This window comes from Myotis nattereri (genome assembly GCF_964212035.1).
Source record: "Myotis nattereri genome assembly, chromosome: 11".
Classification (NCBI taxonomy): Eukaryota; Metazoa; Chordata; class Mammalia; order Chiroptera; family Vespertilionidae; genus Myotis; species Myotis nattereri.
Genome location: NC_138086.1, coordinates 22,078,239 through 22,103,800, shown reverse-complemented (window position 1 = coordinate 22,103,800; position 25,562 = coordinate 22,078,239). Strand labels below are relative to the sequence as shown.

At 45.7% G+C, this 25,562-nt stretch overlaps 1 protein-coding gene across 2 annotated transcripts; it reads right to left on the bottom strand.

Annotated features, from left to right (window-relative positions):
• Positions 1–1,600: 1,600 nt before the first annotated feature.
• Positions 1,601–24,534, bottom strand: CPA4 (carboxypeptidase A4; the record flags this gene model as incomplete). Of its 2 annotated transcripts, XM_081102219.1 has the most annotated exons (11): positions 1,601–1,788; positions 6,341–6,425; positions 7,702–7,901; positions 9,709–9,799; positions 11,880–11,990; positions 12,662–12,766; positions 14,024–14,125; positions 16,896–16,994; positions 18,066–18,200; positions 18,618–18,699; positions 24,467–24,534. In XM_081102219.1, 11 exons carry the CDS (start codon positions 24,532–24,534, stop codon positions 1,601–1,603), a joined length of 1,266 nt encoding a protein of 421 aa, XP_080958345.1. The 2 variants fall into 2 exon arrangements, with proteins under 2 accessions (XP_080958345.1, XP_080958346.1); XM_081102220.1 differs by lacking the exon at positions 16,896–16,994.
• Between the last annotated feature and the right edge of the window lie 1,028 nt (positions 24,535–25,562).

Here is a 25,562-nt window from a genome sequence, read left to right as displayed (position 1 = left end):
TCTGATGGCCCGCTCACTAAACAACCTTCTGATTATAATTTGGCTTCCCATGTATGTTGCCTACAGGGAGAGAATGTACTGTTCAGGCTGACGTGAGGATCCAATTCACTAAATAGTTATATGCCGTAATGTAAATTAATAAATTCGTATGCTGGTTTTATCACATGCCTCATCTGAGCTCTGTAGGCGTGAGTCAGCATCCCTGAGTCTAATCAACACGGACACGGAATATCAAGCTTCTGAGCTGAAAAACGAAGAACTAGACTCACCACCAGAACGAAATCACCAAGGCAACGCTGCCCTGGGGGCCCCTCGACCTGATGGAGAAGGTCTTCCTACACGTCATGTGGTAAGAATAGAGATTAAAATGAACTTTTGACGTTCTAAAGAGCTGCATATTCAAACCCGTGGCTTGCTCCTATTCAGGTAAAGGTGAAGAAAAGGAGACAGTCATGAGACTCATATTGAATATTTATTGGCTTATGAGCACACACCAGATGCTGCACAAATCCTAGGCAGAAGGATAAGATTTACAGACATGTTTGAAAAAAGAAAAAAAAAGTGGGGGAGGTGCAGATGGAACACGCTAAGGCAGAATGGAACAAGTGGAGCCTGACTGATGAAGCCTGGCTTCACCGTGGTACTCATGGGCCAGGGTGCAAAATAGAAGACAAAAAAAGAAAGAAAGAAAGAAACACGAGGTACCAGAGCACAAGCAGGAATGTGCCAAGGCAGTGAGACTATCCAGGCCAGGGGAGTGATTTAGGACTTGTAGGGTGAGGGCAAGATCTTTGAAGTAAGTTCAAAGGCGAAGTGGAGGTGAGCCCATAGGACAGATGGGGATAATTTAGCAATAGTGCTATTAGATCAACACTTTATTCAGAGTGTCTGATGAGCAGTACCTATAGTGACACAGATGCCCTTCTGGGATCCCAGTGACACTGAATAATAAAAAGGATCTCATCAGAACTGTAGTATCTGGGAATTTGGGGCCCAGTGATGAGTAGTGACAACCTACTTTATATTCAGACCAAAAACTTAAAAACAAAAAGTGTGTGTGTGTGGGGGGGGGGGGGGGGGGTAAAGATGACCTATACTGATGACCATGCAGGATTTGTTTTTCAAAGAAAAATACGTTCAAGAAGTGAGATAAATTAAAGGAAGTTCGTTCTGTATCATCTTTGAGACCAATCGCATTGTCTCCCACAGCACCTGCCTCGGGGCCCCCACCAGAGCAAGGTCACAAGCTTGGCTAGACTGAATGAGGTTAGAGAGCCATCTCAGACACCCTTTTGTTCTAAAAATGAGGTAGAGACATGCCACCAGTGAGGGGTGATCCTAAGAGTGACCCAAGGAAAGGTAATAGAAAGGGTTCAGAGAAACAACAGGACAAAAATATGGCAAGTGACAGAAGCCCTTCTCTCAGGTGTGCCACCGTAATGTAGGGCCTCCAGGGAGGGGCACTGGAGAGGGGCTGGCCTCTGGCCTCTCCAAAGCCAGAGGGCTCTGGCACATGTGAAGGAACAATCTCCCTTTAATATGGCTTCAGCATGCGCACCAAATGGGGGATATATAAGTGCAGACAGAGCGGGCTCCTCATCTAGTAGAGGTGGTCTCGCACATGCTCCATGATGGTCTTCAGCCCCAGCCAGGTCTCCTCTGCAGTGGGAATGATCTGGTCGGCGGGCAGGAGGAAGCCATAGTGCCCAGTATCTCTTAACTCAAAAGTGAATGCATACTTGATGCCATTATCATACGCCCAGTCAACGCTGCTGCCACTAGCTTGATCTGCAGATCAGAAGAGAAAACACCTTTGAAGAGCAGTTTCTTTCAGGGTTAAGTGAGAAGGGGCCGGGAGTCCTGCCTGCCTGTGGTTCTTTAGGGACCCAGAGTTCTTTCTGCAAACCATTAGGCCTATGACACAGACATTGGCCTGATCCATATGTCTCAGGCTGTCTACACCATGAGGGTCTTCACTAGTCTCAAATGAAGAGATTTTAAATCCTCATCCCTCACTTGTCACTAATTCCATAGACTCCTGCAGGTCATGCAAAACCAATCTCTACTGAGACCGAGTATAGTAGACAACCTCCAAGACAGCCCCAATGATCCTTGTCCCCCAATAGTCACAGCCTTATATCAGTGATGGCGAACCTATGACACACATGTCAGAGGTGACACGCGAACTCATTTTTTTGGTTGATTTTTCTTTGTTAAATGGCATTTAAATATATAAAATAAATATCAAAAATATAAATCTTTGTTTTACTATGGTTGCAAATATCAGAAAATTTCTATATGTGAAACGGCACCAGAGTTAAGGTAGGGTTTTTCAAAATGCTGACATGCCGAGCTCAAAAGGTTCGCCATCACTGCCTTATATAGTGCCCCCTACACTGATTAGGGCTTACCTGACCTGTGTAACTAACAAAAGACTACAGAAATGAAGGTGGGGGCCATCGAGGCTAGGCCATAAAAGCTACTGTGGCTTTCACCTCGCTCTCTCTTGGACCACTTGCTCTGAGGAAAGCCAGCTGTCATGCTGTAAGGACACACAAGCTGCCCTAAAAGAGGTTCATGTGGTGAAGAACTGAGGCCTCCCAATAATCAGGCACCTGAGGGAGCCACGGAGGAAGCAACCTCCAGCCCAGTCCAGCCTTTAGATGACTGTAGCCTTGGAAGACATCTTGACCACAACCTCATGAGAGACCTCGAGCCAGACCCACCTAGTTACTCCACTCTTGAGTTCTTGACCCACAGAAACAGTTTAAAAAAATAAATGTGTCTTGCTCTAAGCTGCTAAGTTTTGGGATAACTTTTTACATAGCAAGAGATATCTGAAACCCAGGGAGAAAGCACGGCCCTTGGAACATCCCTCTGCCAAAAGCAAGAGACCCGTTTTCCTGCTGCTTCTCAGACTCCACCAGAGCAAAAATTGGGTAAGAGTGCAAAAGTGTAGACGGCATTGAATAAACTAAGTATGCCAATAGCAGCTATCACTTATTGCACATCCACCAGGAGCCAGTCATTATACTGGAAAGTGTATGTTTATGATCTCATTCAACCTTTAAAACCCCAATGAGAGTCGGGATTATTGTCCTTGTTTTTCAGATACAGAAACCCAGGCTTAGAATGGGCAATGTATCCAGGGAAATACAGATGGAAAATGGCAAGGGTAGACTTTAAACCCAAGTCCATCTAGTGATCGAGCCTATGCTTTCTTCAGCCTACTTCTAGTCCATGTGGTATGTTACATGCCAGGTAAATAAATACATGGGTCCTTTCATTTTTCCATTGTTCCTGAGGGATGCCATTTGTGATTGTTCTAGAGATGCTGGTTCCACTGAGTACCTGCTCCCTGAGAGGATGGGACATGCTCTCCTACACCCTCTGAAATCCTTGTGCGGTCTCCATAGCCTTTCTCCATCCTGAGAAAATGCTGAATAAAAAAACAGGCTGTGGCCCCAGAGGTGTCTAGAGGTTACTTACACAGCAAGCTCAACTATTTCAGAGCATTCAAAACTCAGGAAGGAGGCAAGAAGACCTCTACTGAGCAAAGCGATCGAGTTCATGAACTTCGCTTTATTTGGGTCCCTGTTCAAAGTCTATCTACTCTTTTTTTCTTTTCTTTAAACACAAATGGGATCATACTATTTACACTGTCCAGTACACTGTATTTCTTAGCTAACATTTAAGGTTATTCCCTATTAGCACATATAGGCCCACCTCATTCACTCCAGGACTGTTTCACTGATGAATGCACCAAATGTGCTTTTTTCCCAGCACTCGACTGATGGACAGGTAGATGCTTAGCAGTCTTTTGTGGGTTACCAGTCTTCTGTGACAATAAACAATGCTGTAATGGCCATCCTTAATACCCACAATCTAATGAGCCAAACCAGCCCAGAGAACTTGTTTCCAAGCCCTTAGTAGATCAAAATCAGTAAGAGGAAAGGAAAGGGCTCCTGGAGGCAGTTGGCCTGAAAGCAGTACAGTCTGACCAGAGGAAGGAGACATGAAAACTCTAAAAAGCAGACACAGAATTAAAGAGGCAAAACAGGCCGGGCCGTTTAACACAGGGATTAACTAGTCCGAAAGGGCACAGCAGGCCTTCAGGATATAACAACTGATATTCAGGAGGCCACTGAGTCATAAAGAAAGGAGCTTAGCCCTGGCTGGTGTGGCTCTGCTGGTTTTAGCGTCGTCCTAGAAACCAAAAGGTTTGATTCTGGGTTAGAGCGCATACCCAGGTTGTGGCTTCAATTTCCGGTTGTGGTGCATGTGGGAAGCAGTCAACCCATGTTACTCTATCTTTCTCTCCCTCCCTTCCTCTCTCTGAGATCAATTTAAAAAAAAAAAAAAGAAAAAAAAAGAAAGGAGCTTAAATCTCTTCTACATGATCTGTTTTAAAAGGCAAGAAAATGTGAATTCTGTTTTAAAATGATTTTCATCGATTTTAGAATAATTTTCATCTAAAATGGTAAACCCAAGAAAAAGTCCAGCTCTCAAAGGGCAAACGTCAACTATTTGTATAGCATATTCCATAGCCCTCGGAGTTCAAGTGTTATTATACAAAAATTAATTACATTTTTGGAAAGCAAGGAGGGCAGTCAAAGCCCATAATGAATACAGAAGATGGGCTCTTGAAAAGAGGTAGGAAATAATATGTCTCCTGGGCAACACTCAAAGGAGCCTTCCTCCTCTTCTGTTGGAGGCATCTGATGAATATCTCGTGATTTGGGCCCAGCTAAGCTGGGGAGAAGAATGCGTTTGATGTGAGAGGACAAGGCCACTCTTTAACCTGGTATTTGACCCAGAAGTCAGGATCCTGATGACCCACAAACATCTTTTGAGAGGTCCTCCTCAGAGAGTTCCTACCCAGTTTGTTTAGCTCTCTTTGGTCCAGGACTCGATTCTGACTAATTAAGCAGAGGATGGAGAAACTCCCTGATGTGTTTATTCTCTGAGGAGTTCCCATTTAACAACACTAATAATAATAAAGCATGAATAATTAATGAATTGTTGCTGCAATTAGCAACACAAACACCAACATCATGCTACCTGCCTTATGCAGCACTGTGACTTATGAAACACAGACGAGGGCTGAGATCAGAGGACCTTGGAGTTGAGATGAAGAATCTTCCCATAACTCTAGCTGGTTTGGCTCAGTGGATAGAGCGTCAGCCTGCAGACTGAAGGGTCCCGGGTTTGATTCAGTCAAGGGCACATGCCTGGGTTGTGGACTCAATCCCAGTAAGGGGCTTGTAGGAGGCAACCAATCAATAATTCTCTCTCATCATTGATGTTTCTATCTCTCTCCCTCTTCCTTCCTCTCTCAAATCAATCAATCAATCAATCAATCAATAAGAATCTTCCCAGAAGAGGAAGACTGAAGGGAACAGCTAGTGGAAAATAAAGCAGGTAGAATGGGAGTGTGGGTTACAGTACGGAAGAGGAAACAAATCCAGTATCAACAAATCTTCAGGGGCTCTGAGGGTGGATCAACTGTTGGAAACTACAGAGGAGGCATTAGCGGGGAAAAGGACACTAACTTAAAAGGGGTCAGAGCTGAGCTCCCCACATTTGTATGTTTATTTCCTATTTATAGCTGGTGTCTTGGAGAATGATCGTGTTCTTCAATTTTTTAATTTAGAAATCAGACTCACAAAACATAGGGACTGGAAGCAAGAGAGGAACAGAGTGAATTGTTCAGATGAAACACTCCAGTGAGAAACCAAAACAAAGGTATTTCCTCAAAATGAGGTTGAGGTTGTAGGTGTTGAGCCTCAAGACCATCTTCAGATTTGGGGTCTTGGTGTGTTTTTCCCCCCCTCTTTTTCTGGCTTGATGCTAACCACTGTTGGGAGGACAGCCTAACCCAGTTCCCACCCTGCCATGCTCCAACACATGTTCATTTCTGATAGCAAGGTGAAGGAGTCTCATCCACCGACTACTACCACCGGAGTCTGCCCATTCAAATGTGGGTTTCCATTGAAAATAGAATGATAGGGAGGACAAAAAGAAAATGGAATGGTGGGCTTGATGAATTTTTGATAAACCACGTCAGGATCTGTAATGGAAGAGAAGGAATGTAGACCACACCACCCCGGCAGGCAAGTCATCATGGGCACATGATAAATGGCATGAGACAGTAGGGATGATGTTGATGAGGATGACCGCCTGCAACAGCTATTACCACACAGGTTTGACATAACTTTAGTCTATTACTAACAACAAAGACAATCAGATTACAGTGGAGGAAGTCTAACTTGCTGCTCTTCTCCTGCTCCATCTCAAGTTTCCTCTCAAAGCCTTTTCTAAATAAAGAGTAAATACTTACAGACAGTGGTAGCGCTGGAGCCCACGCGGTACTGAGTTCCAGACAGGGAAGCCAGAGCTTCGGCCGCACGCCTCGCCACCTCGTCCTAGGAAGGGGAGTCAGCGGAATGAGAAAGAGTGGGTCCCGCAGTCTGACATTCCTCAGCTGTTCTGCACTGTAATGGTTTGGAAGATTCTCAGTTGCTCCCCCAATTTTCCCTTCTGGTCTCCTCTTCTTTCCCAATCAACTCAAGATAAGGCTGATTACAAAATGAGGGGAATTCCATCTCCCATCACACCCCAGTTCTTTACTACTAGTTTGGGGGAGGGGGTAAAGAAGGAGGTGAAAAAAGACGCATAGGCATTCTGAAAGCATGTGTATTATATACCCTCCAGCTCTCCAAAGACCTGGAGGGCTGCTCACCAGCCCATTGGGAATCTAGTTACAGGCACCACCATCTTCACCTATCCTAAGGGAAGGGAATGTCAAGTTCATGAACATGAGGTGAGGCCAAGTATGTTCAAGAGAAAACCTTCTAAGAGTTGGGTATTCCAGATTGAAGGTAGAGGTGGGGCTGCCATATATACACTGAGTGGCCAGGTTATTCTGACCACCCCATCAGTACTTCATTGACACTTCCAAAAATACTGAATATTGAAAACTTCCTAAGCAAATACTCTCAAGGTTTTATTATTATTATTATTATTTGCATAACTAGTTCACTTCATTGTACTGATGGGGTGGTCAGAATAATCTGGCCACTCAGTGTCGATGTGTTCTATGCGGAGTGCCTACTTGAGACCAGAATCTGCCCACACCAAGCCAGGAGCCCTGTGTCTGCTGGGAGGTTTATGGGCCAGCTATGGCCTGGGCAGAGGGGCATGTAGAAGCCGACCAGCACAGGGGGAGAGGCCTGCAGTCACTCTGCAGATGCCAGCCCAGCTCCATCAGTCCACCCTCCGTGCCTGTTCACATCCTAGGGTGAGTCACTGTATGAGACACAGAGCACCCCTACGCTGTGGCCTACACCCTACTTAAATTCCACCTTAACTGGAGTGAGGAGCACCTCCCCGTCGCCCAACACAATGCCACCCCAGCTCTTGGCAAGCAGCGGGTCTGCCGTAAGTTTTGGTCAGAACAACAAGTGAGAAGGAAAGACAAGGATCAGGTGTGGCTCTTGGAAGTCACAGCAAACACAGAAACAAGGGCACCATCTGCTTCCTATCCGCAGTAGGTCTGATGGGCAGGGAAAGAAGCCTGGGCCCTTAAAGAAATAAGCCCAGGCTCCCAGACTTTCCCTGTAAAGCTGTAGAGCAACCACCCTGGCAGCAGCCGAAGGTAAAGCAGGCCTGGGGCTGGGCGGAAAGCAGCCCATTACTCACCAGCTCATCGGCATCCGGGGCCTCCTTGGCTGTGTACGCATACGGATACATCAGCAGCTGCGAGTAGCTGTGCAGGTCGATGAAGCATTTGAAATCCCCGTGCTGTTGAATGAAATCTACCACCGATTTCACCTCTACTTCTGAGTTGGCGTGGGGTCCATGGTACACTTCGGAGCAAGGATTGCCACTGGCTCCCTTTCCTGTTGGGGGCAGCCCAAGCAGAAACATTAACCCAGAGGCCAAAAAGACAGAAATGAAGGATCCACAATCCAAAGGATGGACGGAAGGTATTGGCAATGGACAGGTCACTGTTAGATGCCCCTAGCCCATGGTGTGTGTATACTGAGGTGCAGGAGTGGAACGTCGGGGTGTTAGGTCTGCCACAGCTGAGAAAGAAAACTGGCAGGGCTCCTTTAAAAGGGTAGTTGACCTTGTGTTGTATCATTAACAATTGTCATGAATAATTAATATCACACTTGACAATGAGATGTAATTAATAAGTATTCTAGATAATTAATATGAATACCAATTAATAATGAAAATGACTCCATTTATTCTGGTGTCAACTTGTTCTCTTGGTTCAGATCTTAATGGCAACGCACTGCCAAAATAATCTATTGTTGTGGCTAAAATCTCTTGATTATTTGTCAGGTGTTGGAAACACTGTCTTCAATATTACTTCACAATATAGTTCCCTGAGGTATCCGGTGTGTAAAACCACTCCAGCTGCGGACTATCTGACCTAACTTTTTATCGGCTCCTTTCCCAGTCACATTATTTCCCCCCCACTGGTTGGTGTGGTATTTCTAGGCAAGTAAAAGAACTATATTAAGAACAAAACATCTGTGGGAGAGTGAAAGAGAACTATTTGGATTTGGAATTGTAAGGTGAGTTTAGATCCTAACTCAACCATAAACTCTTAAGATTGTCCACTATCTCATTTCGGATAATAAAATTCACTCACGAGGTCGGAAGAATTGTAAATAAAACAATCTTGGGGAAAGTACGTGATACACAGTTGGCAAGATTGTGAGAGTGGTTTTAAACAGTAGGAACTTACAACCCATGTCCTAATTCTTATTCTCTTTCCATCCCATATGTATATATCTAAGGATAGACCACAAGATCTTGTCTGTGCCCTGGCTGGTCTGGCTCACTGGATAGAGCGTCGGCCTGGGGACTAGAGGGTCCCGGGTTTGATTCCGGCCAAGGGCATGTACCTGGGTTGTGGGCACATCCCCAGTGGGGGGTGTGCAGGAGGCAGCTGATGGATGCTTCTCTCTCATCGATGTTTCTAACTCTCTATCCCTTTCCCTTCCTCTCTGTAAAAAATCAATAAAATATATTTTTTTTAAAAAAAGATCTTGTCTGTTACAGAAACATGCTTGCCCTGGTCAGTGTGGCTCAGCTGGTTGGAGGTCATCCTGCACACCGAAAGGTGGCGGGTTCGATTCACGTCAGGGCACATCCCAGGTTTCTGGTTCAATCCCTGGTCAGACCCATATGGGAGGCAACCGATCCATGTTTCTCTGTCTCTCTAAAATCAGTAATACTGATTTTTAAAAAACAACATATCCTCGGGTGAGGATTAAAAAACAAAGCAAAACCAAAAATAAAAGTGCTAACTGCTCTCTTTTGAGTCGCCTCCAAGACCCCTCCACCCACCCACCCAGTAACTCGCCCAGGACAAGCTGGGGCAGCCAGGGTATGAGGAAGAGGCATGGATGTGTATGTCTCAGACTGTGATGGTTTTTAGATATTAGTGTTCTCTCAGGAGGACAGGAATTGCTAAGTTGTTGCCTTTCAAAATCACACACACACAAAATTCCTTTTTAAACACAACCGAAAAATGAGACACAGAGGGGAGGGCGGAAGGGATTCGCCCGTCTCTCAGTGAATCAGCAATGGAGCCAGCCTGGAACCCGGCTCCCGCTCTGCCAGCTTGGAGCCCTGTGGACCAGGCCACCCAGGGGGTAGCAGGATTTGAACACCAGCTCCCCAACCTACCGGCAAAGCTGGCGTTCCAATTTCTATTTGGATCAACACCAATGCAGGGGCTTCCAGGATGTAGGGACCGTGTCTTCCTCCAAAGTCGGTTCTGAAAAATCCACCAAGGAAGGAACAAACATCCAGAAATAAGCCAGAGCACAAGCAAGGTGAAGGTTTTCTTTGGGGACCAAAGATGGAAATGGGCGTCATGGATGGGGCAAGCTGCGTACAGTTCTCTCTGGAGAATCATCAGGGCTCCTGTCCTCTCACCCCAAAAAGAAGAGGCTGAGCCCTTCTGGTTCTGAGAGAAAGACTCCCCCAAAATGCCCTCGTGAGAATTTTATAATGCAAGAACCAGGCTGACAGCACCTGAACCCACTGAATAACTTTTGGCTGCAGTAAAACTGGGACAAATGAACATTATGCACCTGAATGATCACTAGTATGATAGGAAGTGCACAACTATTGCATTCTTGCCGAAAAACTTAATCTGAATCCAACCAAGCCTCTAGCTCTGACTACCAGAAAACAGGGAATGCGGAAATAAGAGAACAAATTAAATGGCACACAAGAAGCCATCAGGCAGATTCAGAATGTGAAACATTCTACCGGACAATTTACTTGGTTTCTCTAAAAATTAATGATATTTTTTGAAAGATAAGTATGTGTGTGTTGCAGGGGTGGGAAGGTGGGGAGTAGTGCTACCTGTTATGGAATTATGAAGTCTGCAGAGCCATAACAACCAAGTGCAGGTATAGGCCCTTGGCCAGTGTGGCTCAGTTGGTTGGGCATCATCCCATGCACCAAAAGGTTGCCAGTTCAATTCCCGATTCCTGCAGGGCTGCAGGCTCCATCCCCAGTAGGGGGCAGGAAGGTGAGGAGCAGGAAGCAGCAGATCGATGTTGTTCTCACTTTGATGTATATCTCTCTCTCTCTCTCTCCCTCTCTCTAAAATTCAATTTTAAAAATCTTCTTTTATAATACAAGATCAGCCCTAGCTGGTTTGGCTCAGTAGATAGAGCATCAGCCTACACACTGAAGGGTTCCGGGTTCGGTTCCCGGTCAAGGGCAAATGCCTGCTTTGTGGGCTCAAGCCCCAGTAGGGAGCATGCAGGAGGCAGCCGATCAATGATCCTCTCTCATCATTAATGTTTCTATGTCTGTTTCCTCTCCCTTCCTCTTTGAAATCAATAAAAAATATATTTTTTTAAATGTAGGATCAAATCTCATTGATATCCTAATTGCAACAAATTGGCTTAATTTCCATTACTTTTTTTTTGTTGTTGTTAATCCTCACCCAAGGATTTTTTTCCATTGATTTTTAGGGAAAGCAGACGAGAGAGGGAAAGACAGAGAGAAATATCGAGGTGAAAGAAACGCATTGATTGGTTGCCTCCTGCATGAGCCCTGACAAGAGCCTGGGCCGCGGAGGAGTCTGCAACCGAGGTATGAGCTCTTGACCGGAATCGAACCCGGGACCTTTTGGTCCGCAGGCTGATGCTCTATCCACTGAGCCAAACCGGCTAGGGCTCCATTACTTTTTAATTTTTTTATTTTTATTTTTTTTAATATTTTTTAATTGATTTTTTACAGAGAGGAAGGGAGAGGGATAGAGAGCTAGAAACATCGATGAGAGAGAAACATCTATCAGCTGCCTCTTGCACACCCCCGACTGGGGATGTGCCCACAACCAAGGCACATGCCCTTGGCCGGAATCAAACCCAAGACCCTTCAGTCCACAGGCCGACGCTCTATCCACTGAGCCAAACTGGCTAGGGCTCCATTACTTTTTTAAAGGTGATAGTGGCAGGTGTGCTTTCTTTGTTTTAACTACATTAGCTAGAGATGTGTACTAAAGAAGTTTTGGGTGAAATAACCTGATGTCTAGGATTTGCTTTAAAATACATCAGGAAAAAAACGTGTGGGAGGGAAAGAAATGAAAAAGAGATTGGTAAGGTGTTGATAATTGTTCAAGATCTATGTAGGAAGTTCATTAGACTGTTCTCTCTAAGAAAAAACATTCCCTGGTGAGTCTCAGCTCAGAGAATGACTAGAAAATGAGACCCCAAGGGTGCTTATAACATGCACATGGTGGAAGTTTTCTCCAAGGTCATACAACTATTTAGTGGCAAAGCAAGGAATTCAGCAAACAAGTCTTAACTCCAAGCAGCCCACTTGGTATTACTCACTTCAGTGTGCGTGTGTACATATCCATCAGGATTGGCCACAGGCAACAAGAAAATATCCATTTTCTCCAAGATGGAGGTGATGGCTGGATCCTTCCCGTAATCAGAGACAATCTAAGCAGAGATAATAAATGTGTCAGCAAGGCCCTTGAAGGCTGGATTGTTAGGTCTGAGCCTGTGTATCTTCCCCAGATGCCCATCCACCCTCCGCAGCCTCCCTGTCACCATCGAAGACACGGCTCTCAGAGCACTTGAAAGCCTGGGGGAGCCTGGCTGCATGATGCCATCACCTGCAGGGGCCTGGGCTGCCTGGCTTATCCTCTTTCCAGGGGGTGGGACAGGGGAGCAGAGAGCCACACATCATGACAGTTCTTAGGAATCTGAGCCCCCATGCTAGGGGTAGGGCAGATGGCTCAAAGAGGGCTTCCCAGTGGGACATGGAGACAGCGTGAGGTCCCTGAGGGCCTGGGGGGCTGGCAAAGGGCTAAAGGCAAAGCTCATCTGAGTGCTGCTGCTGGCAAGGCCCTGCTCCCTTTCTGCGGGGCTGACTATGGGTCAGTGTTTCAGGGCCACCTCTGCAGCTCATTAGCTTGCCCTCTGCCACGAATGTACTCTTTAGCCACAGAGTCTTGACCAAGGGGCTCTGCCTTTTTGCGTCTCTGAAATGAAATGGCCCCCCCGGCCTACTGTGCCTTCCCACCTTATCCCCTGGGCCCAGCTTCATGGGAGGCTGCAGGGGCACCCCGGGCCCACCAGAATTCTCGCCTAATACCAGGGGACATGACCTTCCTCGCAGTCCACATGGCCGTGGCCTGTGAGATCCACTCCCGGGAATGAATGCCTGCGTTCAGCCAAATGGCCGGCCGCTGACTGCCTTTTCCAGTGCTGAACTGTGGAAGGAAAAAGAGACCAGAAAATGACCCTCCTGACCCCGTTCTCAGCCCACCTCGCCTCTCTGCAGCTCGCTCCTAGTCACTGAATCAATTTAAGACAATTCAGAGACCAAATGTTCCTGAGGTCACCATTTATTTATCAGTTGATCAGTGACTAGGGAACTTAATTGGCTGGCTGGCTGGCGGGCCCAGCCGCAGCTCCAGGGTTGGAAGCAAATGGGGAAGGGAAACAATTGCTATTGTGAACTAATGCCTGTATGATTAGAGATAATATTGTGTCTCCTGAAAAACCTCAAATGGTATCCCAACAGAGAGAGGCAAGAGTGCCTGAACCAGCCTGTTCTGGTTGATGCAATAAATGAATTCAGTTTTAAAAAAGAGGAAGAGGGGGTTCACTCTAGCTCTCTGTACATGGCACTAAATGAATTCTGGGTCTTGCCTTTTCATGCCCCCTTCCCTACCTGACAGAGCTCAGTGCTAATGAAGCCAGGGTCTCCATTAGATGGGCAAAAACTCTAAATTTGTGAAGGTTATTTTAGCAAACAGCTCGGGGCAGGTCTCCTCCTGCTGGTAATTTACCCATTGCTACAAACTGGGTTCTTTGGGGCTGATATGTAGCTAGAGGTTGACAAATTCTTAGCATCCTCAGTCGTTCACATTTTCAAATTCTTTTTTATTCATTTGGCTGGATTATTTATGTAATTTATGTTACTGCCATAAATTATCTACCTCCTCTGCCAAAATAGACCTGAATCTGTTGGAAATACCTAGAAATTCGGCTTTGTGCAGCCAAGGATCAGAGGCTGGGCTTAAAATTACATCAGCCCTAAAATTAGCTTCCTAGATTGCTTTTCAAATAAGTACTCCTAGAAGCAGGATGGAATTTGTAGAACTATCCCAATTTGTCTTGCTATTTACAGAAGGTGGGACTGAAGGAAGAAGACTGTGTGTAGTGAGAGCTTTCTAGAATACTAACCTCCTCCAGCCCCACGCCCACACCACAACCTCCGCCCGCCCCAAGACATCCCCTTAATCTTGCCTTTTAGCCGAAACCTGGAATGAGAATGCTCACGTAGGAGACTGCCTGTCTGACCAAATTTGAACCCTGATAGATGTCTTCTAACCTCACCCTCCTCCCTAAAGTCAAGGAGGTCCTAAGAAGCTGCCCCTGGCAGAGGCCTGATCGCTGGGTCCTGGGCACAAGGAACCAGGAGCTCGTGTCTAGCTCAGCCCTTCAAAGAACATGGGCCTTACCTTCAGTACATACATTGGCCGGCTTTCAAACGAATGCCCAATCTTCACCCTGCTCGCCAAGTCAGGAAAGTCTCCAGCAATGCTGTCCATCTCCTGGTAAATCTGAAGCGTGAGAAAGTGAACCGAGAGGCATTTTAAAAATGTGTTCCGCTCTGGGTAGGTATCTGTGAACTTTATGTTGATGATCTTAACGATCTCTTCCAGCCTCCTAACCATGAGGTTGACAACAGAATTGGCATGGAATGCTTATTCTTAAAGAACTGCCTCAAGAGTCCTTTTCTACAATTTTCTAGAAAATAGTACATTTGTGTCCATCCACAAAATTATAGTCCACTAAACTAGTCCACTGCTCCAATATTGGACCATACTGGACTGGATCAACAGCGCGGCCCAGTGTAGCCCAGGTTCTTGAAATCTCCAAACTTTTTTGATCACTTTCTCCATTAGTAAAAAAAGATATTAGCATGGCCCTAGCTGGCTTAGCTCAGTGAATAGAGTGTCGGCCCGCGAACTGTAAGGTCCTGGGTTCGATTCCCGTCAAGGGCACAGGCTCGGTTTGCGAGCTCGATCCCCAGTAGGGGGCATGTAGGAGGCAGCCAATCAATGAGTCTCTCTCATCATTGATGTTTCTATCTCTCTCTCCCTCTCCTTCCCTCTCTGAAATCAATAAAAATATATTTAAGAAATATATATTAGCATGCACTATACATATGTAGAAATATAAGAAGTGGTAATCATTTCTTCCTGCTTCCAGTGGACAGGCACTCAGTTTGGAGGTGATTCCTCGAAAGGCTTTAAGAGAACAAGTGAAGAGCTGTCGATTGTGGCTGGAATGAGTTAAATAGACTTCATCCATCTTAGTTGCTCAAACCTTTTGAGAGTCAAAAAAAAAGGAAATAAACAAATTCATATTTAGACCTTAAAACTGGAAGAAGGACTTTACAGAGGAGGAAAATGGGCAATCAACACATAGAATAAAATCAAGCTTAAAGGATTTATCAAGAGTTGCATTCACCGTGGCAAACTGAAGCAAGAAACCATCCCTCAAATACATAGGCAAGCCAGGTAAAATACAATGAAAATTATTCACAGCCAAGTTAAAAAGCCAGAAAAGGGGGAAACTGCAGGTGCCAGGAATGAAGAGGGAACAAGCTGACAGAGTGGGGGGCAGAGGATGAAGCCCACACATCTGCCTCAGCCGCTAAGGGTTTACAGCAAACCAGGAGTGGGAATAGAGGCCACAGGACGTGTGGTGTGGGGCAAGGAGCTAGAACTTGAGAGCTGGGAAATGGCAACTGGGCCATGAAAAGGGCCTGGAAACTCTATCCACTGACCCTAGAAAGTGGAGTGAAAGCAGGATGCCTACCCTGAGCCACAGAGGAAAGAGAGTCACCCAGGAAAAGTCAAACGGCCTCATGAGTCCAAACTGGAGGGGGAAAACTCGCCTGAGAAACTAACAAAAATAACAGCAACCCCAACACACACAAATGGCCTGAAACTAGAAACCCTGGCAGAAACAAACATGAAATCCCCACTAGAGACCTAAGACCTAAGTGGTTGTAGGAGATGAGCTCTTAAAAGCTGTTTTTAGAAGAAAAAAAAACAACTGAATCTGATCAAGCCAGGAGGAGATGATGGTACACCAATCCACAGTAAAAGGCCTCTCAGGGAACAAGAGATATCTGTAAAGCAGGTAACAGTGGCACCTAACTCCAGGGAACAAAAACCAAAAGCCAGCGAATGAGGAAGTGAGGCTCCCGCAGCAGGCAAGCGGGCGATGACGTTCCCAGGGTCTTGGTGACATTTGCAACCGGTTAGCTCAGCTAGGGAGTGCCCGGTGTTGCTGAAGCTGACATCATGGGCTTAATCCCTGTTTGGACCTGAGCTCTGCTTTCGCTTGTGGCCCTGGTCTGAACTCCTAACTTAGTCCAGCTGTTGTGCAGATGTATGTCATTGGTCACAAGAAGGATCAAGGGGCAATGCAGTTGGAAGTGTACACAATAAACAAATCTACTGATAATCCTGGGAAGGAAGTGCAAACAGTTGGTCAGCCTTGAAATAATCCCTCACTAGAAGAAAAACAACTCAGAGTATACGCCCCATGACCAGCATGCCAGGGGCACCATCTTTGGATATAAAGAGCAACGTGCATTGAGGTATAGGAAGGCAAATACCAATTTAAATTGGCGTGTGATCCGAAGCTAGTAGTTTCCAGATTAAGGAAGAAAACACTGAGGCACATAAGAGAACTGTATTGTATGTGATGCAATTCCATTCTATTAGTTCTTCTTGATTCCTCGAGTTCCAATTAATCGTACTAAATTATTCTGCTCCAAGTTTTGCATGTGAAGGGTTGGCTTACCTTGAAAGTCAGTCATCTATATAAAGCGGTTTCTAACTAAACACAGCACCAAAATGCATTATGGAACAAATACATATTCTCAGTAGTCATGATAAATGAGTGGAAATACTTGGTTAACCTTGAAATCATCACTTTACCTATTTGCCTAGAATAAGTAACATTTTAACATAGGTGAATAAAATACAAGGATTATGATGGGGTACCAGAAGATTAATTTACAAGCACTGGAGGTGATTGCCATTATTTCATTAAGGGGTTGCTTTCTTTAAGGGGTTGTTAAGAGAAGAAGGATGCATGTGGGAGAAATTGTGGTTTGTCTTTTCACTATGCCCTTAGGTGCTGGTGAGCGTTAAACAACCCAAGAATCAGGAAGGAATCCAAGTGCACACATTTTAGCCCCACAGTGAAGGGATGCCATGCTGAGGATGAGTACCTCCTGGAAGTAAGGAAAGGGGTCACAAAACCCAGGAGAGCGATAACCTTGATCTTAACCTGCTCTGAAACACTTACAGCTTCCAGGGAATGATAGGCCCCGTAGTTGAAGTTATTACTGCTCCGTTCTTGCTCTTTGTTGTATTGCATTTCTTCATCTTCTTTATCTAAAAGGGCCTAAAACAGAGATGGCAACACGGTGAAGTGGTCCATTGGAGATGGAGATGCACGTTGTTTCTGCCATGTCGTGATTCATGAGCCGGCCAAGATGGCAGCACCTTTGGCACAAAGATCAAGCACCCCAAAAGCCAAGATGTAAAGGAGGTCGGATATCTTCCACGTATCTATAAAATCTTACTCTTTGGGGCCCATTGTACATCACCCCATTCAAAACTCACTCACTCCCTGGAAGCAATATATATGCTATTTTGTTACTCTATACTATGAATTCTCTAGACATCAGCCCGCATCTGGTATCCAGTGCCTCTGAAATACACAGCTTGGGAAACCATTCAGAAACAAAGAAATTCTTATAACCACTATACTTTGAAGGCTCCTGGCAGATGTCTATGACATGTGAGGATGATTAATAAGCTCACAGCTGCTCTCGCCATCAGGAAACTCCCGGGCCAAATCACCAATTAGTCCATAACCTACCTCGGTGAAGGGGAGAACACGAGCCAGACACCATCCTGCTGTTTAAATACAGGTCGTGAGACGGGTGCCTGGCTAGGGTGGTGGTGTTCCCTCTGCTGGGGGCTGTTGGTGACATTCCCCCTTTCTCAAAGGATGCTTTTTATGACTGGTCTCCAACACCCACCCTACTCTGTTCTTCCCTCCTGACTTCAAATAAGGAAAGGGAGAGACACTTAATACTTGTGGACATTTCTGACATACCAGGCGCTGGGCAACATTTTACATACACTTACTCACTTTTCTCAATAAATCCTACCAAGTAGTTATCACTATTAACATTTTACCAATGAAGAAATAGGCTCAAGAGATTAAAAACTTGTCCAAAGTCACAAAAATAGTAGTTGGCAAAATCAGGATTTGGATCCAGATCTGTCTGATTCCCCACCCTACCATGCCCCTCCTACCACAACATGCGGCTCTAACAAGTCAGTGCACTTTACTGCCATAAACCTCAATGTCTTCATCTGTAAAATGGAGAAAAATAAGACCAGAACTTGGAAATGTGCCTCAGGTCCACTCTGGCTGCTTTGTCAGGAGCCTTGGTCTACCCACCTGCAGGTCTTCAATTGTCACTGAGTAATCTAAGCCTTGGGACTTGAGGAAGAATTCGACTGGTTGCAGACTGACAGCCGGGACCAGGACATCCACAGGATGACCCAAGGAATGGGGAGATTTCCAGAAGTTGAGCTGAAGAGAACAGAGAGAAACCAGGTTAAAGGACAGTTCAGGTAAAAGGCATAATGAGTTAGCTCATTCTTCTAGAACAACTGCCAAAAGACAGGGTGATCCCTGAGGAGCTGGGTTCTGCCCAAGAAAGCAAACTTTGTCTATTTCACAACTGGATCTGGTCAGACCTGTCCAGCAGGCAATACCTGGCAAAGCCCAAGAAATATTAAGTCAATGGCAGATGGGAAGATGGAGCCCACGGCTGAGGCTTCCCACTTCCGAGCACCATTATGATGTGCGCCACTTCGCCCCTTCAACCCTCGCCATCTTGGAAATGCACATCGACCAGGACAGAAACGCCAGAAATGACGCCAGGGGTGCAAGTCTTCTCCCACCAAAATTAGAAGATACCCAAGAGGATTAGGAAGAATCAGGTACCTTCAAGTTGTCTGATTTCATTAGGTCGTTTAGTTTGCTGATCTCGTCTCCATTTCTGATGTTAATCCTAAAAACTTGATCTCTGAAGAAAAGAGAGAGAGAGAGAGAGAGAGAGAGAGAGAGAGAGAGAGAGACGCAAAAGATAATGGTGAGCTTTCAGCTGGCAAATAAGCCCCAGCCTCCTATCCCAGACATAATTGCGCCGAGTGAGAGGAAATGGTCTAGCCTTTGGTTATAATGTATAGCCATTAAAAACAAGACTACGTGGCTAATATGAAAAAGTGCTTATAGTATAACTTTAAGGGAAATATTAAGTGAAAGAGCAGGACACAGAATTGTATGTATGCCATGATCACAAGTATGGAAAAAGCAGATGCATTGGAAGAAAAACAGACAACGGAAATCTAGCAAATGCTGACAGTGCTTATGTTCGGGTCGTGGAATTATGGATGACTGACTTTTTCCCCCCTTGTATCTGTTTTCTGTAATGTGGTCATATTACTTTATAATGAAAAACATATATATTTTTGCAGAAAGGAATGTTCCTGAGTTGCACGCAAAGCTAACTCAAGACATAAAGAAGCAGTTCTTCACTGTCAGGGTGAAGACTGAAACTGGCCCGACGCACAATGCAGTGTGCAGAGGCTGTTTTGTTGAGTTTGGTTTTGTGAACCAATGTCTCCCCAATAAATTCAATCAAAAATAATTTTTAATTCAATTCCTTTTTTTTTTTTTTTTTTTTAAGAAAGAAACTCTGTCCCAAGGTCCATGCTGGAAAGAGCCAGAAAAGAGAACAGACCTCCCGTCCCTGAAGGGTTAGCTACTTTCCTCTTAGCAAAAGGGGGGAGACTGGGTGCTCTTTTGATCTCGTCCAGCTCCGGGACCCTATAAAAATTTGAATTAGATAAAGGCCAAGGTGCTGGGGCTGAACTTGGGATTCAATTTTCCTAAGGGGGCCCTGAGAGGGCCCAGAGGGAGCCGGCCGGCCCCGAGCCCCCCTCGGTCATTTGCCCTGCACTTGTTTCATGTACACCATTTAGCATCCACGACAGCAGCAGGGGTAGAGGCCCCCCGAAGTCCTGTGTGTGGGTGGGAGAAGGACGAGCCTGAAAAGCTGCCTTTGTGCTCTCAGCCAGCTCAAGTAGCCAGGGGAGCCATTAGGCCGTTGCTAGGTGACGGGCCGAATGAATCTGCACTCAACGCTGTCACATGCGTCATCCCTTTGACACGAATGAATGCAGGAAGCGCTGGTGGAGAGAGCTGTGGGCTGAAGGACCTGTTGACAGAGAAAATGGTTCTGTCACAGGGAGCTAAACGTGCAGCCTCACGTGGCAGCTCGGCATCTCCTCATCAGAAAGCCAGCTCAATCCAGATGGACTCTCAGGGTGTCACTTTGTTCTGTGAGGTTCTCCAGGATCTCTGGGAGGTCTAGTCCAGCCCAGGGAGGCATGGTCCATTGCAGGTGGCGGGTCTGGAGGAAATGCCAGTGCCAAAGGCCCACTTCCTCCCAACTCATCACAGGGTCCTGGGAGGTGGGCAGCTAATGGGGTCCCTGGGTGCTGCTGGGGCCAGAGAGGTGAAGCCACGGGCTGGGCAGCTCTCAGTGGGAACCCAACAGGCTTGCTAGGCGTGGGCCTGCAGCCCTGGGAGGATGAGGAGTCAAACCACCACTTCCCTGACACAGGCAGGCAGCCTCGCCAAAAGGGAAGGGTTTACATCAGAAGGGAAATCCTTCCTCCTGGCTGACTCCCAGGGCCCATCTGCCAAGCCCAGGCTCTGTCACAACCCACCCCCAACACTCCAGGAAAAGAACGTCTTAGAAGTGGTGTTCTAGAAAGTGCCTGTGCGCTGATACTGGCAAATTAGGCGTTTGTAAAATACAGCACTGACAAGAGCAATCACAAAGCAATGGGAGAGAAAAAGTACAGGAAGAGAGAAAGAGAGGAACATAAAAATAAAGAGCTCTCAGAACTATCGAAATCATGTTACACATTCACCCAGAGCATTTGTTTTACTTTTTCTAAAGTGGTTACTTCAGCACAGAACTTCCATACCCCTGGAAGTCCATGACAACGGGTCACAGCGAACCTCACTGGCGCTGCTGATTAAATTCGCAGCTCATTTCATCACGCCCGAGGCAGCCCAGCTACAGAGGTTAAAGACACACAGCTGTAGTATTCAGAGAGGCAGCAGGGAAGACGCGGACAAAAAAAGGGGGCTCTGCAATCTAACCAAACGTAACCTCAGAGAGTAATCTGATCAGCAATTCCTAACGGGCAAGTCCTGGTGGGTAGTCACGTCCCGATCTCTAACAGGCTTACCTTCACCTTAAGCAAACCTCGTCCATTGTTCTCCTGTATCCAGGTTAACCCACCTTTGAATGTCTCTGCTTCAGACCCTCAAGGGAGCACATAATCTTGTTAACTATCCTGTAATCCCTGCCTTCATGTAATCTTCCTTACCTCTCCTCCTTAATTCCAAATGTATAAAAGAAACTGCAAAAACTGCCATTTTCTGGAGCAATTGAGAGCTTGCTTCCCGGCATGTCATCCGTTCGGTTCAAATAAACTCAGAACAACTTATATGAAAATTCTCTACAGGTTTGGACATTTTTTACATCGACAAAGGGCTGGTAGGGTCCTTCCCCATCTATCTCTTCTCCACTTCTCCGTCCTATACCTTCTTGGCTCCAGCCTCAATTAAATCCTAAATTCACCATGTACTTTGCCCTTCTATGCCTTTGCACATGCTGTTCCCTCTGCCTAGACCAGTGATGGTGAACCTTTTGAGCTCGGCGTGTCAGCATTTTGAAAAACCCTAACTTAACTCTGGTGCCGTGTCACATATAGAAATTTTTTGATATTTGCAACCATAGTAAAGCAAAGATTTATATTTTTTTTCAAATATTTATATTTTTGATATTTATTTTATATATTTAAACGCCATTTAACAAAGAAAAATCAACCAAAAAAAAATGAGTTCGCGTGTCAAAGGTGACATAGGTTCGCCATCACTGGCCTACACCCTAGCCCTTTTCCTTAGTTACCTAGCAAGCTCCCACCCAGGCTTTCGGACAACTCCCGTCACCCATGAGGTTTTCCCTACCTAGCGTGATTGGGGGGGGGGGGGGGGAAGCTTGTTTAACATTATTCCCATAAACATAAGTCCATCAAAACCTGGAACGTAAGTGGGCGCCAGGTGAAGGGCAGCCTTTTTCTTGTCCTCGCTGTCCTCGTCTCTATTTGGAAAATGCCCTTCCCAGTGTGGGTGGCTGGACACAACCTATGTCCACCATCTGGAAATCCATTCAAAGACCTTAAGCTCATTCTAACTATGGAAGATTGGCCTGGAAAGGGAGATATGATGGGATCTGCAGGTTCACCCCTCTACTCCACACAGGTATTCTTGCAGCTCTTGCTAACTGTGGTCCATTCCGATACCCAGGGCTGTCCCTCTGTTGCCTACACGATGGCTGGTGATCCCCTCTCACTCTTTCACACTTGTCCCATGTTCTGGACAGTCAATAGTCCCCTCAGTGCTGAGCTTCTGTCCCTCCCCAGGCGGCCTGGTCTTTGTACCTTTCTTAGCTGCAGCCCCAGCCAGGCTTAGCATCTACTATGAATACTGATAGGCGGATGCCCAGAACTCTTAAATGCCTGCCAGCTACAGTTGATGCTGCAACTAGTTCGACAACTACTTCCTGTTCTCTGCCTGCCCCCCATCTCTAGGCATCTTGGCCACCGTCCCAACCTTAAAATGACTGGAGACCAAGACAGAAGACACCAGCAGAGGCAGGCTAGGGAAGTCGGTGAGTTGAGTAGAGAGAACAGAGCCTAGGGTGGAGGCTTTGAGTGGGCGGGGGACCATCATCTTCATCTCCTCGGCACTGTACCCTCTCTAAGCCAAACTGTGCTCTGGCTTCCTATCCACTCAAATGCTCAGAGGCCAGCTTTATTCTTGATCTAAATGTTCCCTTTCTGGGGCATGTCTATGGAAGGATTCCACTACCTTTGCTGGGTTCTGTACTATTGGGTGAGACCACGTTTGGGGTGAGCTCGGCACTAATGATTAAAACCATCTGCAGTGAGTCCAGGCACACTCTCTGTGCCCACTCCTGTGGTGAGGGCTCCAGGGCCCAGCCCAGCTGTCTCAACCCAGTGCCCTGTATTGTAAGAGAAGTCTGTATCCTGAGAAATAAAGCTTTTTCAGCCACCTGGATAGCTGCAGCAGGAGCCTAACAGCTCCAGGTGTCAGCCCGCTTGACAGCAAGTTAGTTATTACACGGAACAGGAACGGCCTGAGGAAAAGTCTCCCTACCTGGCCACCTGCTGGGCCTAACGCCTCGAAGCTATTTGGCAGTAGAGACCAGGTGTGAGCAGAAGTCATCACCATAAAAATTACTCCATTTCATGTAAGTACAGTGGTTCCCCTTTTTCCGGGGTTTTGCTTTTCCTGGTTCCAGTTACCCAAGAATGCCGTCTGAAATGATTAAATGAAAACCTTCAGAAATAAACAATTCATACATTTTCAATTACACGCCGTTCTGAGTACCTCACTTCATCTCTTCACATCATCTCACATCATCACAAGATGAAGGGTGAGTACAGCACAATAAAATCTTTTGAGAGGGAGAGACCACAGGCTCATAACTTTTATTACAGCGTATTGTTATAATTGTTCTATTCTATTGTTAGTTATTATTGTTAATCTCTTATTGTGCCTGATTTATAAATTAAACTGTGTCATAAGTATGTATGTATGTATGTATAAGAAAAAAAAACATAGAATATATATAGGATTTTGTACTGTCCGTGGTTTCAGGCATCCACTAGGGGTCTTGGAACACAACCCTCACAAATAAGGGGGGCCTAATGCAATTACCACAACAAACAACCCCAAAGTCCCTTTAGCCAGATAGCATAATAGAGTGAGCAGGTAGATATAGATAGATCAGTGAGAGATAGGATTCTATCTGATTACTTTGTGTTACAGCAAAGGGTATGGTTTTTGCATTCAGAGTTCCAGCTCCCCTGCTTACCAGCTAAGTGGCCTTGGGCGGGTTTCTTAATCTTCCTGAAGCTGACTTTTTTTCATGTTTAAATTAAGGAAAATAACACCCTTGCCTGTCAGAGTTGTTGTGTAATCCAAAAGATAAGGCACGCTAAAGCTTTTTGCAAATGGCAAAGCATTTATGCAGTAATGAGTTATTAGAATCCAATCTTCCAGCAGGGTACCATGGCATCCTTTCATCTCTCCTACCTCCCAAATGTCCTCTCCTTTGCAAACCACAGAGCATTATGTGTAGAGCATGTGTGTACACAGTGTACAGGTGTATCCTGGCGTGTCAATCTTCAGAGCTGTGGCTAGGCAAGACCTATCAAATCTCCATGTCCCAGCTGCTAACAAGAAAGCACCAGCTCTACTAAGCCTTCTCTGTTAACAGAGAGGTGAAACCAAGACACCTAAGACCTAGGCTTTCCCTTAAGCAGGACAGAAATTAGGAACAATTTCTGGTAACTCTTGTTAATTCATAATATAGCAGTAAGAAAGTAGGAGATGCCTGGAACTGACCGGACAAATAAGAACTAGGAAGAAAACTAGTTGGCAGGAGGCTAGGGAGCTAGGGAGGGCTGCAGAGACTACCCAGTCCTGATTTCACAGGTAAAATTGAGCCTGAGAGACAAGTCACTTGTCTAGGATGGCCGAGGGCAGAGCTGGGACTGGAGCCCAGAACTTTTTTCTCAATGCCAAACCGCCTGAAGTATCATCAGCCATTCATTTCCAAGTTCATTTGCCTCCCGTATCTCTGAACTAACCAAGCAGTAATAATAAGTCCACAGGGAACTTACCCAAAAAACTTCCCTCGACCACAGATGCTGGGCCCGATAAGGGCCCCAAAGAACAGTATCCACTTCATGTCCCAAAGGTGTCTGTCACACCGGGGCTGAGTCAAGCTGTATTTATAAGGAGTCTGAGGCAAACTCAGTTCTCAAAAATGCTAGTGTGATTCCCAAGCAGCCTTTCCACTCTAATGATAGGCAGGTGGGCCCTTACCCATGACTCTTCCATTCCTTTTGAGTGATAAAGGCCAGCCTCTATCACCGTGAATCAGGAACCTGCTCCTCGGGCTGGAAAACCCTGTGCCAAGGTACCATATTGCTCAACACTGTATTTAAATCGTGTTTTTTTAATAAATAGGAAGTCCCACAGTGCCAAATAGAATTTAGAGTCATAGGAGAGGCCAGGTTGTAAACCTACCACGGAGTTACCTCTAGAGTTGTTTTTTTAAAGTGAAGGGTTTCAAAGAAATCACAAGCCAGCTCCAAGACCACAGATTTGACAACCTGTCAGAGAATCCGCCAGAGCAGGTCATAGCAATGACAGTTCGTGGCCTCTGCTATGAATCTGACACATCATTCTTAGGACTCCAGGAAGAAAGTAGAATTATATGAGGTAGAGGGTATAGGAAGAATGTGTTAGTCTGAACAAATTGTTTTCCTTAGAGTCTGAGCTCAAGTGAAGTCTTAATAGTATTATTAAAAATAAAACTTTCTTACATTTGCTGGACTCTGAGTCTAGTGTCCTTTCCACCACGTCACAGCAGAAAAACGGAAAACACTTGTGATCTCCATGACTTCTTCTTGGGCTCTGAGGCCACTGAGTCTGTTCTGGGAACCCCAAATCCCACAAGCCTCCCCCATCCTATGATCTACACTTTCTGCACTTGCTAAGGGGAGTGGAGACAACCAACGGTCATGATTAGGACTGTTAAAAAATATTATTCTGACGTTTGTTAAAACTGTAAGGAAGATTTTATTCAAAATTATTGCAATAGGGGTCATGAAATAGAAGAGTAATTGTGTTCAACTCCGAATACAGTAAAGACAGCAGAGTGAGGAGTCAGTGGGTGGACAACTGCTAAGAGGAGACATCAAGGGTAGGGGG